Consider the following 17,453-nt stretch of genomic DNA (forward strand, 5'->3'; position numbering starts at 1 on the left):
GACTGCATGGGACCCTATGGAAAAGCTTGGCTGCCCAGAGAAGTTGTGAATGCCTCATTCACAGAGGTTTTCAAGGCCATGTTGGATGGGGCTGTGGGTAACCTGATCTAATAGCTGATATAGAGGTTGGTAAGCCTGCCCACAGGGCAGCCCAAGACCTTCTGTGATCCAGTGATTGCATGGAGTCACCAATGTGGTACATGACGGTGCTGTTACTGTTCTAATATGGGGATGGTTGGGATCCTTTGGCACCATACCCACCTTCAGGCTTGCAGAGAGCCAAAGCAATGTAGGTTTGTGTGTGCCAGTGCTGGGAAGGCTGATCTGCGTCAGCAGAGAGTGCAGACACGGGTTTGAATAGAAGAACAAATGGGTTTCTCTGTTTTCTTAAGGTGAGCCCATCCATAATCCCAGTGATGTGCAGTCACCATATGCTCCCTGCTGGAAAGAGCTCCAGAGCTGAATGCCTTGTGGCTGGAGCCCTTCTTCTGTGTACTTGGCCCAGTGCAGGAAAAAGGAAAGAAAAACAGCCCTGTGAAACCTATCTTGGGCAGAGAGCTGCTGCGGTGGGAGCCCCACATGAAGGCATGGGGCTGAGCATCTCAGTGGGTGCTTCCAGCCATGGAAAAATGGGAGAAATCTCTCAACCTCTCCCATCGGTGCAGGAGAGCATATTTACAGCAGTGCCATGTGCATAGGCTTTATCACAAGCCAAGCTGAGCCTGCCTGATGAAAAAGGGCTTTGAAAAAGAATAAAAGAAAGAATAAAAAAAGAATAAAGTTTTATTTAGGATAACAAAAATTCCTCTTTGAAGGATCCTGAGGAAAAAAATGACACTCAGGGCCCGTAACATTGTGTACTTCTCCACAAATCTTGCCCATACTCAGAAGCATCGGTCCCTGATGTGCATGGCCATGCTGAGGGCCCCAGCTCCCAGGGCTGTGACCTGAAGGGAATGGCTCAGCGTTCTCTGCTATTCTCTGTTGGGTCTTGGTGGAGGAAATCTGGAAAACATAACCTTTGCGTTCTGCAGAGCCACGGAGCGAATAGAAAGGACACGCGGGCAGTTTGCTATTTATTTCTATTTCTAAAGAATCTCAGAGATCTTTTTTTTTTTTCAAAGTACACCTGAGCCTCTCCTTCTTTTTCGGGAGCTGCAGTGTGTAAATAATGACTGGATTTGGGCCGTTGTTTGCGTCCCCTGAGATGCACCCAGTAGGTGGGAGGAGAAGAGCCATGGAAAGAAAACTGAGCCATCGGGTGGAGGATGAGATGGGTGTGGAGTGAGGGGTGGGTGGGAAGTGAAGGTGCTTGAACCCAACCATCACTCCACACTGAAAGATCTCTTCAGTGCCTGCAGTGATGGAGTGCTGTTGGCTTTGTGACAGTGGCCACAGCGCCAGGACTGCTGCTGGGGTCAAATCCCCCTCCGCAACTGCTGCTTCTGTGTGGAAATTCAGTTGCTCTCTGCCAGTGCAGCACAACCTTCATCCTTCATCCTTCACCCATCTTCATCATTCAAATGCCACCGGATGATTTGTTTTGGTTTTCCATGTTTGTTCTATGAGCAGCATCACCTCCAGGCTCTTCTGGGCCTCCCCTTCCCTTGTTAATTCCGTGATGCTTCCATCCAGAAGCTCTCACATCTCATTTTCTTGGCCAATAACCCAATAATTTTCCCATCTGTTTACCCTTGTGTTAAGATGGCACCTGGGTCCGGTAGGGAAAATGGAGAGTGGATGAAGAAAGGGAGAATCACAGAATTGTAGAATCATCAAGGTTGGAAAAGACCACTGAAATCAAACCCAACCACCAACACACTGAGTGGTGAAAGGAGAACGAATGGAAAGAAAGCAATCTCCCTGCTCAGAATCCCTAAAAAATTTCTTTGTCATTGCTTGGTTTGTTATTGTTTTTTTAGTAAAACAGTTCAAAACTACAATTTTTTATTTGAGTTACAAATGAGTGCAATCCAGGTAGGAGCATTTTTGCTTGAGGGGTTTTCCAACATGAAAAGAAAGAAGAGGAAGCAGGGAAGGAAGCGTTCAAGAAACAAAGCTCAGCAGCGCGGCACCACGACTCCCATCGAACAGGGAATTCAGCATCACTGCTGTTCAGTTGTTGCTTGGAGAAGAGCAGCCACTGTGAACAGTTATGACAAATGCATTCGTATGTTTGATGGAAATCTTCTCGTTGGTACTGAAATACGATGGCGTGGTGCAAGACTGGGGGAGAGCTGCATGTTTGTCTCTTCTGAAAGCAAGCAGCACACACTGGGATTTACATGAGGACGTGTTGGGCACAGCCATGGGTCATTAATTTAGGAGCACTGATGGCTGTGTATCCAGCAGTGTGAATGCAGGGAGAGCATTCCCGCAGCATAAATCTGCGGTGGAGCATTGCATTCATCACTGCGTTACCCTGAAGTGGTCCTGAGACCCAAAACCCATTTTTGCTCCCCCCGAAACTTATCCCTTTTGTTTTTCCCAGCTTCCAGTTTTGCTTTGGAGGCCAAAGCTTTGGTGCTGGCTCCACACTTCTTCCCAGCAGCATCGGAGCTGGCTGTGTCACCTCCAACATTTCAAGGAGCCCGCAGGGGCTTAATTAAACCTGAAACTTAGGCACTGCTATTCAGATGAGACTGGCAGCCCTCTGCTGACGTGGGCTCAGCTGTGTCACTCTGCTCATGCCACAGAAATGTGCCACAATGTGGGAATTTCCAGCCCTGGGCTGGCATGGGCTGAGCCCTGCTCTGAAATGCTGGGCTGCAGGGTGACAGCATGGAGCGATCGGCCAGGGAGGCTTCATTGGTAACAGGGGGCATGGCTGGCACTTGTCTGGCAGAGGTGACACCGGCCTCACTCCGCTCTGCAGGACTTCAGGGAGAGGAAAATCTGCATTTCCCAATCACGGGGCTTTGGTCAGGTGTTGCTGGTGATCAGCTGCTGAAATGCATTTATTCCTGTGTTTGTGGAGTGCTGATATGGGTGTAGAGTACATAGAAACGGCAGTAGGAATTGCCCATCTATGCAGTGTCACATATGTGCACAGCAGGAGGAGTCTGTGGGTAATGATCCCTACTTTCCAGTCCTGCAGCTGCTGCACAGTGCTGAGGCACCCATGGGTGACCCTAGCTCTATTTGTTGCTCGAATGGCAGAAGCCAGATGGACCATGCACCGTGTTTTGGTGGTGGCCATACAACACCCAGAGAAGGAAGGTTAGCAGTCATCTGCCTCAGCGGTGCCATGGGGGCGATGTACACAGATGCACACACATGCCCACCTCCCTCACCCCTGCAGCCTGCTGTTCCTGCAGCTCTCTCCAAGGAGATCCCAGCTGCTCTCAGCACTCCATCTGCAGCCTTCCAACAGTTGCTGCAGAAAAGGGAAAACATAAAAAATTGCATTTGGGTTTGGGGAAAAATAGCAAAAAAGCAAAAAATTCTGCTCTTCTGGCAACCCATAAATCTCAATTTATCTGTCCCTTTGTCTTTATTGAAGCAGGAAGGGAAGCGGAACCTCCTTGGAAACAAACGTGTCTCTGCTGTGCACGGTCACAGATTTAGGGAAATCTCTGTGGGTTTGTGGGCGCTGTGCCCAGAGCAGCCCTGCAGCAGCTGCTGGGTGCACATAGTGCTGAAGGGCATGGAAAGGGCACACGGATGCACTGCCCCAGGGCAGGTGGTGCTGCATCAGGAATTAACAGAGGTGTGGAAGGTTATGGTAGGATCCATTTGCAAGGGCTGGAAGGTTCTAGTAGGGCCCAGGTGTGAGGAAGGCTCATTAGGCCCAGGTGCTGGCACTCAGCTAATGAGGCTCCAGGCAGCTTACTACTGCTGAAAAGCCCAGGAGTGGGGCAGTGCTGTTGTGCTGTGGGGATGAGAGTGGAGCTCCAGGTCTGTGTGATGGAGGTGCAGTGGAGAGCAGGTACTGTGTGATTTCCTCTTTGTAGAGGCTTTTGACAGATTGGTTTATTTCAGCATACCTTCACAGTGGAGTTTGCTTGTAAGCAACCAGAGTGGAGCTTGATTCCTCTTCACCTGGTGCTCCTCTTGTTGCTTGAAGAGCAGCTCTGATTTTCCTGAGTTGGTGGAGAGCTTTGCTGAGGAGTCTGCGTTTTGCAGTGCTGTGTTTGACGCACTATGCAACGGGCAACTGGGGTCTTGCTGGGTTTTGCTGGAGCTGCTTTGGTTGGTGCTGAGTTGGGGTGTTTCAGGCTGTGTGGTTACTGTGATTCAGCTCCCCAGGAGCAGGTCTGAGTGCTGCAGGATGTGTGTTGGGAGCTGGGGGGGTAGCAGGCTGATGGATGGGGACTATGTAGCTCCCCTGGTATCTCCCATGTGCAGGTGGATGATCGATGGGGTGAGTAGGAGCTGACACCCCTTGTTGCTTCCCTTTCTTCCTTCCTACAGCACGTATGGCCCTGCCTTTGATTTTCTAGGCTAGGACATTTGCAACTTGTGAGCTGTCGTACAGCAGTAATTACACTTTCCATCACTTTCCCATCAAGAAATAAATGGAAGAAAATCACACCCCAAGTACCAGCACTGACCTTCATTTCAGAAGGCAGCTCATGCTCAGCCAAGCTATCATCCAGCCCTACCATTACCAGGGGCTGCCTGTTCCCTGGGGCTCATTAGGGCTGTAAAGTGGAGCAGCTGCTGGCATTGAAGCCTGCTGGGCACAGGTGTGCAGAAAGCTGCTTTCTCCTTCCCTGAAGGTTCCTTAGAGCCTTTAAGGTTGAAGGAGGCCTCTGAGATCGAGTCCAACTATCAACCCATCCCTACCATGCCCACTGACCACATCATTTGTGGGAATTGGGATCTATGTGTAGCTTAGCACACATCCTCGCTGCAGGAGACTGGGTTTTTTGGGTATGTTCAAGGAACATTTGGGTGGAAGATGCTATCTTGATGCATTTGTACAAGATTTAGGACAGGATCAGGCCCTGGTGCCTTTATTCTTCACCTAGACCTGCCTTGTGCTTGCTGTCTTGCATTTGGAAATAGATGGCAGTAAGAATTGTGTTCAGCTATTTTATTTGTCATAATCTTTCCTAATCTGAATGTGCAGGAACTGTATTATGCAGCCTAATCAGTCACATATATTGTACTGCACTTCCAGCTTTGTGAAATGCAAAAGCCATCCAGGGGGCAGAAGTACATTAAATGTGCTTTTTGGAGGCTGTACACCTTTTGCTGATGGGCAGAGCAGCTCTGTCTGCCCATCAACAGCTCTGTCTGGTGGCTTTTGCAGACTGCGGGGTCTGATCCCTCCTGGGGTGTGAGTGATGGAAGGAATGACAGTGCTGCCTGTCCTTGCTTCAGGCAGTGGGTGACAGCACAGCCCTGAGGGGACACCTGCAGCTGCAGGAGGAAGGCGTGGGCAATGGGGTTGTGTCGGAGCAGATTGCAGAGGGATGTTCAGCCAGAGAGCTGCGCTTCCCTGCATCCCTACTGTCCTTAATAAACATGTTTTCCAACCCTGGAAGAGCTGAGTTGCCCCCCATGGGGATTTCCATTCCTACAAGTGTGGCTCTGTGGTCCCAGAGCGAGCAGGGGGGGAGTTGGAGAGACTCCAGCTTCCTTGGTCACATCATATTTGTTCTCTACATTAGGCAGAAGCACCCTTGTTTATTTCATCAGCTAAATGCTGGAAACCAGCTGCCTGCCTTCCATCGAGACGCTTAATGGTGATGATCATTACTTTCTCTATGGCAGCCCCTCTGAGCGCAGGGCGATGCTGCAGCAGCGCGCAGCTGTTGACCGATGGGTGCCCGGCTGTTCCTATGGCATTTCTGGGCTCTGGTTTTGCTGAGTTGCAGAAGTCCTGAGCTGGAACGTGGCAGCTGCTTCAGGATGCCTGGTGCGTGCTGAAATACGGGGTCACTGCCTTCATTTGGAAGCTGAGCGAAGCTGCTGCTCCTTCCTGTTTAGGATATGAGCGTCTAGCAGGGATGGAAAATGGGGATGGAGCCTTTGGGGCAGGGCTGGGAGGGATGGCGTTTGCCATGGAAGTCTACTTGTGGCACAGAGACACTTCCTTCCCTTACAGTGGAAGATCTGCCCGGCTTCTGGCGGTGGCTGCTGCTTTAGGATTGTGTGATGAATAATTAGATGTAGAATTTCTACCTGACTTTGATATCTGTTGAACAAAACGTTGGCACAGAGCACTCAGATACCCGGATTGGTTTTAACTTACAGTTTAGGCTTCAAAAAAATAGTATGAAATAAATTAGCAAATTATCTTGATTGCTCCACTCCTGCCTGCAGCCAGTCAGTGCGTTCCAGGTGGAGAGCTTTCTTGCTGGAAAAATGAGCAGAATTTATTTCTTTAGATAAATGGATCTGGGATAAAAGTCGTCTTTATTTTCTTTTTCGTTTTAACTGCAAAGGATGAAAAGTGTCTGTTCTGCTCTTCTGTGCCAGAGATAAAACAGGGAGGAACTTTGCATTGGTGTGCCATTGGCTTTCAAGGAAAAGTTTCTTCCCCCACCCAAACCTCCTCTCCTGCAAGGAGCACCTCGGACTGGAGATCAGAGTGCTGTTTAATGTTCCCATTGCAATGCTGCTGGGTCCCGGTGCTGTCATTCTTGCTGTGTTTCTGTTCCATGCATGCACGCTGCCTTTGATCTCTCTACTTTGTCCTTGTTTTATTTTATACCTCTTCTTTCTTTCCCCATCTCACTCACAGTGGTGGCTTTAAGATGAAGCATCGTTTCATTTCCCCAAGGTCCCCGCGAGGGCGCCGGCTGCTCTCCTCTGCTGGGTGTCTGCTCTGTGAAATGAGCACATTTAGATCCATGACCATCCCTACTATGCACAACAAATACGAAGATATGAAGCGCAGAGGAGATAATACATGGCTGAACCCACCAGTGGTGCCCTTTGGAAGGCAGCTGTGTGTGCACCCAGTGTATTGGGGAAGGCGCGCGAAGCAGCTTTGTGGTGAGGAGGACCTGCAGCAGTTGGTTTGGGTGGAACTAACAACAATCTTCTAGCTATAAATGTGATGCAATGCTACAAATAAAAGCCAAAATTTGCTTTATGACACCTGCTGTCCAAGGTCCCTTAAAGGCACTGATCCCTGTGTTGCAACAGTGGAGGACGTTGTTCTGCTGGTTGCTGATGCATCCATCCTATTCTCCTCAGCTGGCACCATGCCTAATCTTCCATGCAGTACAGGAAACTCATTCTCTTGTTTTATCTCATCTGCTGAGCTCGCAGGAAAGTGAGATTCTGGAGGCTTGACTGGCAGCTGGAATCGGTTTTGTTTGGTTTAAATGAGTCGAGAGCTCAAGCCGAGGCAGGTAATGGACCAGTTCCCTGCCTTGCTCCCTCTGTGGGCACTGCAGCCCTGGCTGCCTGGGTCAGGACAATTTCCAGGTGCAGCCACGCTGACAAGAAGAGCATCCCTTTGAAAATGAGATTTCTTGAATCGCCGTGTGTGGAGCGTGCTCCCTACAAGCTGCTGCTGACCTCGGAGTTGAGCTGTTTGCTCTCTCATGTGAACTCTGCAGTGAAAACATATTAAGGTTCCCCTTTTTCTGTGGCTTGCTTTTTTTTTTTCTTTTTCTCCAGGTATTTAATCTTAGTTTACAGATGAAATGTGCAGTGGAGAAAAAGATGCTAATCACACAGTTACTGCTCTCTGCTCCAGCCACTGAAAAATTTATTACCATCTGCCCTGGATTGGACAGGGCTGTGAGCATCGACGTGTTTGTGTCTCTGAGCAGCAGCAGAGAGGCTCAGCATTGCAGCAGGGCACGTTGTTGTGTCCAGCAGGAGTTGGTGTGGCTGCGATGCTCTGTAATGCTCCGTGCTCCTCCCTTTGCTGAGAGCAGAGGTGAGAAAAACCCCACACTGTGCTCACAACTTCCAAACCTTGGCCAGAAGTGTCACCACAGCAATGTTATGGTGTGTAATGGTAATGGGAGTTGCAGCTCTCCCCACTTCTTGCTTTCTGCCAGGTATTGAGGCAACTGTTGTATTTCAGTGGCTGTGGATGTAGAGATACCTGCATCTCCAGCTGAGAAGCAGGCACAGGGTGTTGTCATCGAGTTCTGCCAGGCTTTAATGCTGCCAGAGCAGAAGGTGAGGTCAGGAACGGGGTCACAAGTAGGATTTCTCTGGCTCCCATGCCGTTCTGCCATGCGGCTTTTTGAGGCTGCTGTAATATCGAGCTGCCTCAGAAGCAGGGGGCTTTGACATCTGCCCACTCTCTGCCCTCAGCGTGTTATTGGATGTGCAGTTCAGGAGTTCTCAGACTACAGCTCCTGTGATGCATCTTAAACATACAATTTGCACTTGGCTTTTTGCACGAGCTGTGCTTTTGCCCGTCCAGCCCTTCCTGCAAATGCACTTCCCTGCAGCAGCACGAGACCAGCTGGATGCTGGAGCACATAACCGTTCCACAAAGTGCCTCTCCTGTGGCTGTGTTTGCATATGTTTTTCTCTCTTCTTGTTGTTTTCAAAGAAATTAGGGTATTCTTGTAAAACTTCACACCTTGAAAGTCATCCCCTTAAAACAAAGAACTGCTGAGCAAGGAAATAATTGCCAGCAAGGCATGCTTTTGTCTCTCCTGCAGCAATTAACAAACTGAAGCACAGGCTTGGCTGTCTGTCCAATTAAACTCTGGCAAGCTGGAATCCATGATGTGATAATGAAGCAGAGAGTTTTGGAGCTTCTCTGCTTGCTATTTTGAGGATACGGGAGCTTTAGGCTGTCTGGCTGAAACAAAGCCATTGGAAGTAATGGGCTGGACAATCTCACGCCATTACTTTTAATGGGATGGAGAGACTGCGCATTTGGGAGCAGCTCGCTGACACCAGGGGAAGCAGGGGAACCTTTTCACATATATACATGTTATGGCCAATGCTGGGAAATGGCACCCAGCAGGGAAAGGCCAACTGCCCGCAGTAAGTCACAGTGCTTGGTGGCAGACGGGAGGTGTATAGCAGGGGGAGGTGCTCGAGGCATCAGGGCGCAGTTTGGGTATGATGTGTGATCACAGCTTGGATATTAAGGAACGTTTATTCTCTGGAGGAGCGGTGCTGCGGTGGCACAAACTGCGTGGGGTGGTGGGGTTCTGGAACTGCGGGGTCGTGGCGTGGTGGGATGTGGGCACCGTGGGCTGAGGTTGGATGTGGGGATCTCAGGGGTCTTTTCCAACTTTAATGATTCTGAGTCTGAAGCAAAGTGGGGTTGGGTGGAACCCTACAGGCCGCCAGCCCCAACCCCTGCCATGGGCTGGCTACCAGCAGATGAGGTGATGCAGGCCTATCCGTGGCCTTGGGCACCTCCAGGGATGGGGCACCCACCGGTCCTGTACGTAATGGTTGGGGAACTGTGGTGTGTGGGATTCCTACTGCTCTATGCGCTTCATGTGACATGAGGGCAGGAGCAGGGTGCAAGGTTCCTCCCGTATCCATCTCCTGTGATTCACCCTCCTGCCATTTGCCTGCAGTAATCGTGCCTGTATGCACAGAAGCAGTTTGTAATGTTCTGCGAGTTGCTAGTCTGGTGTTGTGTGTGTTCCCTGTGGTGGGACTGAATCTGCTGCTGCTGGGGTCTGAAGGAGTGTGGTCAGGACAGAAATCAGCCTCCCACAGCCTGACATTTGCCCTCTTGCTTTCCTTTTTCCAGCTGCCAAATGTGGCCAAAGGTCTCTGCCAGCATGCAGAGAAGCTCAGTGTCCCAGTCAGAGCAGGAGAGGACAGAGCACGCTGTTTAGCAAAGCCCTTTTGTCCCATAGTTTCTTCCCATGCCCCCTAATTGGGGTCTTGTTTTTGCCAGCAGGCAGAGACCTGTTTTCCTGCTGCCCTGTCTATCTCAGCACCACGTGTTCTTTGAGCAAGTTTCAGCAGAAGGGAAAAAGCAGGCTACAGTGAGGTCCTGCACCTCTGGATGGAACCCATCCCTCCAGATGCTGCTCCTGCAGCCACGCTACTCACCTGCACCAAGTAGGCACCACTTCCAGCAGTGAGGTTCCCCATGGTGTTTATGCTGCCATTTAAGCTGCCCAAGGGCTTCAGTAAATCAGGAGGGGATCACCTGTATATAAAACCTGCCCTGCCTGGAGTGATGTGTTCACATCTTCTGGTGGTGGGATGAGGGGAAGGCCCAGGAGGGGATGGTTTGGCACAGGAATGCTGCACCGTGTCCTCCCTGCGTGCCTCCTCACCTCACAAGTTTGCTGAAATTGCTGAGGCTTGGCAAGGAGGGGAAAATAAAAAGGAAGCTGAAAAAAGCCTTGGATGCACAAGAATTGCAGGCGTGCTGTGAGGTAACCGGCAAATACAATTTAATTATAAGATACACGGCAGTAATGGCATTTGCGAGGCTGGAGCATGATTTCCCAGTAATAGACAGACTGCAGGGTTCCCTGCCTCTGTCATCGCAGCCTCAGATGAGAGCACAACTGCACTCATGCTTTCCATGCCTTTGGAGGGGCTTAAAGGGCCCTTCTTGGGCTTGCTCCAGGTAGCTGTGTTGTGTGCTAAGGGCTTGGAGAGGGGTGGCAATGGGCTTGGTAGGAGAAGCTGGGGGCTGTGGGGCAGCAGTGCTTGGTGCTGAGCTCTGGGGTCAGGCAGCGGGTGGCTGTGCTTGCTGGGTGGTTCCAGCACTTGTTCTTTGCCTGCTCTCCTGAAGGGAATGGCTCAGCTGCTTTCCAGGTGGAGGAGCTGCTGATCCAGAGCACTGCAATGGATGTGACCTTTACAGCACTGTGGTTTTATTTTTTCTCATTTTTTGCTCCAGTGTGTCCACAATCTGTCAGAGTCACGTGGGGACTTAAGGACTCGTTGCAAAGTGTTTCCATTGCCGAACTCAGCAGCGGTGTTATGGGGTGCTCTGATAGGGCTGGTACGCCTGCTTTCTGCAGGCCTCCTGGCCTGTGTGCAAACGTGGCTCTTTGTGCTGGCAGAGCACTGGATGTGTTTGTTGTGTCAGTGTGAGATGCTCCTGCTGGGCTCCAGGACGATGCCATGCTGGGCGTGCAGCTCATTGCTTGGGTCACCGTGGGGCACGCAGGGGTCCTGCAGCAGAAGAGCAATGATGAAATGAGAAACCTGAGTGTGCAGTGATGACATTGGTCTGCAGAGAAAGCTCTCCATTCTGAAGGAACCCAAATAGCTGCATCTTGCATCTTTCTCCCTGTCAGTTTTGTCCTGACCTTTTTCATTCAGATTTCAAAGCAGTTTCACGAGCAGGTCTGTATGGTGTGTGTTGCTGGTGCAGCACAGCCAGCTGCTGTCCCCAGCACCCAGGCAGCTTTTGTGGCCCTAACAGCACCTGGCTGTAGTCAGCAAAGGGGATCTGAGCAGCACAGGTCTCCTGCTGGAAGGATGGGTTGGATGGGGCACTTGGCGGTTCCAGGGCCACAACCTGGAAAAGCATTCAGAAAGAAAAGCAGGGGCTGCATGGGGAGGAGTTGGTCCGATTCTATGAACTCTGCCTGCACGCCATGAGGTTGTAAGGAACGCTGTGGGATGGATGCCAACCTGCACATCTTCCCTTGCTGGAGCCACCAGAAGGAGGCACTGGGAGCACGGCTGGTGGCAGCTCCTCGCTGTTGCCCAGGGCAGCCCCCACCTCCACCGGGCTGAGTGGTGCTTCGAGGGGGGACGGGCAGCCTGGCTGCCTTGGTACGAACCTGAGTCCCTCTGATATTGTTACTGCTAAAGAGAACACTGTTTCTATGTAACCTTTCATTGGTTTCTTTTGAATAATACAAATGCCTATGAACGTTACGGCTTTGACAAGGGGAAATTCAGTGTTTTTCCTGCGTGCCAGCTTTAGTTACAGTGTGGAATTGCTGCCACAAGACCTTGTCAAAGCGAGGCATTGAAGAGGGTTTGACTGGTGCAAATGTGTTCCTGTTTATGCAAGGAACCTCAGGTACTGAGCGCTCTCTCACTCTGGGGTAAATTGCTTTTTGCTGTAGCAGCTTCTTCAGAGCTCTTTGTTTCTCCCTGCTGGGAAGCAGCTTTCAGTGGCCTGCTATGGGAGCAGAGCTGGTGTTTGGGGAGCCCTCCTTATCACGAGGCTCCTCAAATCTTGGTGGTGCTGGTGGCCTTCAGGATGACTTCAACCCACTGCAGAACGGCCCTCCTGCACAGTTGCATTTCACATCTTGGAGCAACGAGCTGGCAAACACCTCTGCTCCATCTGTTTTCCTTCATTGATGGATTCTTCTGAAGTCAGATTGTGGTCCCACAGGGACACACTCAACTAATCCTCCGCTTTTAAGATTTTATTTGTGCAATAAATGGATGACAAGGTGGTTTGCAAGTACATAACACAATAAATGGGTTTATAAATGCAACTTTTCTGCAGAGCGCTGTGGAATAAAATACAATATCGCTACAGCATTTAACACTGATCTTTACCTCATTCATATTTCAAGCAGTAATGTGCCCATTTTCTCTTCTGGGAAGCCTCTTTGTTTTTTTTTAATACATTTTTATAAATTAACCAGGCACAGATTTAATAACAACTTGCATTCATATAGCTTGTTCATCTCGGAGGATCACAGATTGCTTTGCAGCCCTAATGGTAGAACACACTGATGGTGTGCTGGAGGATCCGTTTGCCCTCTGTCAAAAGGAGGAGATGGTTGGGATGGCTGGGCTTTGTTTGTGGGTGAAGGGAGGAAGCTTGAATGCAAGCCTCACAGCAGGAGAGCTGGGCAGGGAAGGATGCAGTGTGCCTCAATGGTACCCAGAGCAAAGCACTATGAAGGAAAGGTCATGGGAACATCTGGGGCATCTGAACCATTAGCAGAGCACAGTGCTGGAAGGCAGCGCTCTGGAAAGCAAAGAAAATGCTCCTTCACACCTTTCTTCCAACTTCTGGAATGCAGATGACTGACTTTGTGCATCAAGACAAGAGGCTTCCAAGCAGGGACGTGGTTTCTCAACCAACGCGTTTCTAAAAATGAAAGTTGTGGCTCTGAGATGCTATTGGAAAAATATTTACTGATAGCAAACCATCACCTCTGCAGAAGGAAAACTGGGGAAAATGGAAAAACGTGGTATTTATTCTGATACAACATTTTTAAGATTTAATTTAAGAGACCAGCTGTTTCTGCTTCTCTTATAAGAGCTTAATTGGTATATAATAGCACAGTTAATTAAATACAAATCAATAGTTTAAAACAGCTAATTGATATTTAATATGTATGGGAAAATATAACTTAGTTATAATATAATTACCTCAATATTAAATAAGCAATGGAATTGCAATTATGCCTTTACAGTGATTATAAAGTTTATCGTTCTTTAATAAACTTGCAATCAGACAGGATGAACTGAAAAATTATTAAACAGGTATTATTGGGCTATTAAACATTTATTGTCATTCCTGGTGGGATACAGCCACACAATAGTACACATTATGGCTGTGTTTACAAACCTGTGTTACTCCTTTGCAGATTTAGCCTTTAATGCTCTGTTATCAGAAACTTGGATCCTTCTCTGACTTGTGGGTGGGCAAATTGCTTTGAGAGAGAAAGGAAATGGCAAACGATGAGGGAAAAGAGAAAAGCATTGAGAGTTCTTTAGTTTGGGCCAGGGAAGGGAGCTGTGCTTCGAAACCAGGTTGGCCTCCCCTGTTGTCCGAGCTGTGTGAAATGTCCTGTTATAGGAGTTGTTCAGAGGCTGAGCCAAGCTCACTGCTTTCTTTCTTGTGCTGGCAGTTGCTTTGTTGTTCCTTGCTGCCCTGATGCTTTAGGATGCTTTTCCTTTGTCCAAGTGGCTCTTCTGCAGGCTTTGGGACGAATCAATGGGAGTAGTTCTCGGAGTGAACTACTGTGTGCTTCTGCCACGTGTTGCCCAAGTGAGACGTTTGTGCTCACGCCTTGCCAAAGTAGCCAGGCTGATAAAGCTCAACTGTAACTCACTCTACTGTGCTGGAAAAAAAACTAACTATCACTGCATAGAAGTGGATGGGATTTGTTTCAGGAGACGGATGCCATGCATGGGTTAGAATGTTCATTTTTCCGTGGTATCCCTGCAGGTCCCCTAAGCCAAAATATTTAAAATGCTGGGGTATCTGTTTCGCTATTAATGTTCTAGGTAGCTGCTAAGAGCCATGAAGTGGTGAGGCATCCTTAGGCATCAGCGTCATCTCAAAGCGTTTTACCTCTTAAAGGCACTGTCAGGTATTTAAAGGTGCCTTTAGCTGTAAAGATTTCTGCATATTCTCACAAATTTCTGGTATGAATTATTGTAACGCGGCGCTCCTTTCATCATGGGATATCAAAGTCTTTTATAAGCATTAATTATAGCACCCCTCAGGGAGGCGCTCGGACGATCGACACCCAAACCAGCTCCGCATGGGGAGCAGCTCAGATCTCACTTGGAGCTTCCTTCCCTCCTGCAGGGTGAAGTTGTGCTTTGGGTTCCTGGGGCAGCAGCACCGTCACCTTGGGCAGTAACCCACTGCCATCTCCCCTGATGCACAGACTCCTTCTTGGGCATGTTTCTCTCTGTGCAATTGGAAGGTGAGAGCTGGGCTGCTGAGTTCTGGGTGCTTTGGGTTGATACAAGAATGGAACTATAGCCTCATGGAATGGTTTGGGTTGGAAGGGACTTTAAGGATCATCTCGTTCCACTGTGTTGCTCCTTTTTCTACTCTTAAGCCTCTGTCTCAGCTCTGATACCTTCTGCATTGGCTCTTGCAGAACTTTATGGCAGCCTCTGCCATTCCAGGTCTCTGTGACCAGGAGAACCCACGCGTGTCCATGATGAACGCCTGAATTAGCAAGATAGCGATGCTGGCTGGCTCAGCTCTGCTGTGAACTGTGCTGCCTTGTGTGACACTAATCTAATTGTGTTGTTTTAATTATGCCTCGATACCTCAGTGCTCATTGAAGGCTCGATTGGAATCGATGCTATTTGTCTTTCCTATCAATTAAGACACAAGCGTGTTGCTGGCTCTGTGTTAGCAGAGGGAGGCTGAGAAGGCTGTCAGCAGCTCACGGCTGATGCGTGTGGGGTGGCTGGTTCTGTGGGACCCCCAGCCAGAGCTCTTACTGATGTCTGCAGCACAGCCTCTGCTGAATGCCTTTCAGCAGGACCAGTTGGGAGCACTGAACTCTAATGCTCTGCAAGTTGATGTCTTTCTGGGTGTATTTGCAGCTGTGCAGAGGGCTGGATTCTGCCTCTGCATCAGATAGGAGATGGCTGCTGTCTGCCTGGTGCTGATGGGTATGACTGAGTCAAGAAGCTGCTGAGAATGTGGATGTTTGCTTTGCCTGCCTGAAAATGCCTGATCTTTGAGCACCCTCATCTGAGTTGATCCCCCCTTCCCCTTTTATGGCCAGTGAGAGAGCTGCTGGAGCTGCTGGAGGAGTGGGCACCTCCAGCATCCTTGAGAGGCTGCCTGGGGATACCCTCTTGGATACTACTTTGGGTGGCAGTGTGGATTAAAGGTGCAATTAAATTTCAGCTGACTTTAATCATCTCAAGAGACATCCATCTGCATGAGCGCTGACTTCGGTGGGATTGCACACAGCCTTTCTTTCTTCTGCAAGCTGACATCGCCTCTGATGGGAGCCTTAGAATCAGGAGCTGTTGGTTCTTGTGAGATGGAGCCTGGTTCTGTTAGGGAATTCTCCTTACCTTGTCCTCCTGCTCATGCCTGGTGTCACAAGGCATCTCTGTTTTCTGCATTTCGGCTCTAGTTCTGCCCCAGGTGCTGAGGAGGATTCAGACGCTTCTGCCTGGGTGCCCCATCAGCACTGGGGAGGAGCAGCGCACCTCCATACAGAGCCGTATGCATCAAGTTGTCTTCCTGCATGTCCTTGCAGCACTAGGCGACTTTCCTGCTCTGACAGACACAGCCCAGACCTGCAGTTCATCTCCAGGGACCTGAAATCCCTGCACAGCTCTGCGCAGCACCGCCTCACCACTCCCATCCCGCTGCCCCACCGCCTTCCCCTCCCGTGCCGATCCCGCACGCTCCATCCTGGCTGAGCGGGGCTCTATGGAGGCTGCATTAAGCAAACATCAAAGGGGCTTTGATCAGCGAGGCTCTGCAGAGCACGGCAGCCCCTGAGGAGTGCGCCGGGGCGGCAGTGGGGACGCACTACCTTGATTTCCCCCTCTGTGACACAATTTGTTTGAAGAATGGAAGCTGTCCGCCGCCGAGATGCGCGTGGGCAAACGCACAGCCTGCTTCTGGAAGAGCCACACTCAGTTCTTTCTCTCTTGGTTACCAGAAAGCCCCATTAAGGAATCGAGGCATCAAAGGTGTAGGCATCCTCAGCCTGGAGCACTTCTCTGCTTGTAGGGCCACCTGTGTGTTTCCAGCCCTCAAGCCTTGGCTAATCTTCCCTTTTGAGGACTGCATCCCAGTTGCTGCGCTGCTCTCCGTGAACTCACTCCTGTCCCCAGCCTTCTAACGCCCCTCTCTCTTCTCTTGCAGAACTGGGGCTCCCAGGAAGAGGATGCTGCCTAGTGCTGGGGTTCATGTACAAGGAGAAGTACCGCAGGATGACTGAAGGTGAGCGGCTTCCCCACCTTCTCTTCATCCTTCCTCCTTAGTGGTCTCATCACGGAGGTTCATTGTTGCTAGGAACAGGTTCTTGCTTGTCCCAAGGAGAAAATCCTGGTTCCCTTTTGTTTTCCGAAGCATCTTAATGGGCAAAGATAGGAGAGGAGCAGTAAAAGGAGAGCAGGAGTCTGATACCTGTATTCATCCCCCACCCACTGTCTTCTCCTGTGGATTTGTCTCACACGAGGCTCTTTCAGCACCCAGTCTCTGTATTCTGGTTTTCATTCTGCCCTCCAACTGGATACATCTGGCCCTACTGAAGAGGTGCTCAGGTTATCATCACCCTAATGCCCTTGAACTTCAATGTCCTAGAGCTTGTGTGGGCAACCTTGGCAAATGAATGCCCTTCTAATTAGTGGCACTGAGAAGCAACTGAGAGTTGGGCTTAGCCTTGCTGTGTTCAAAAGCTGATGGAGTTTGCTTGAGCAAATCTCTCACCTGGGATCAGGGCTGCTGTGCCCTCTCAAAAGCATCACTGTTTTTCTTGTCAAACCCCTGCACTGAGGCAGAGATGTCTCTAAAAAATTCACCTGTTTTAAATTCTGGTCATCCCCCAGGTGCTTTATGAGCATTGATTAATCCATAGAAACACCATAAATAATTATGAAGCATAATAACTAAACAAAAACCATTTATGCTCGGAAGGATTGGCATCCCTGCTGCTGGCAGCATTGTTGCTTGGCTGCTTTCTTTGAAGCAGCCCCATCTCTGCTGAATGTGGGGTTTGGGGGAGGCCCCTTCCAGGGGAAGGTGCATCGTGGTGATGCGTTGGGGTTTTGCTCAACCTGAGCAGGGCCAAGCTGCTTTCAGCCCTTGTTTTGGAGGTAGATAGGAAATGGCTTGGACAGAGGAGTGCTGACATGCCCTGCTGTGCATTTGTTCCTCAGAGCAGGGC

At 49.8% G+C, this 17,453-nt stretch overlaps 1 protein-coding gene across 1 annotated transcript in view; it reads left to right on the top strand.

Moving 5' to 3' along the window:
• KIRREL3 (kirre like nephrin family adhesion molecule 3) overlaps window positions 1-17,453 on the top strand; it is a gene marked incomplete at both ends in the record, with an annotated part of 234,571 nt that overhangs the window by 151,750 nt on the left and 65,368 nt on the right. Inside the window, one exon of the mRNA XM_079545729.1 lies at window positions 16,430-16,507. Within this exon, the coding sequence (XP_079401855.1) occupies window positions 16,430-16,507 (78 nt within the window). The remainder of the gene's footprint in view (window positions 1-16,429; window positions 16,508-17,453) is intronic.

Source organism: Tetrao urogallus (genome assembly GCF_951394365.1).
Source record: "Tetrao urogallus genome assembly, chromosome: 22".
Lineage (NCBI taxonomy): Eukaryota > Metazoa > Chordata > Aves > Galliformes > Phasianidae > Tetrao > Tetrao urogallus.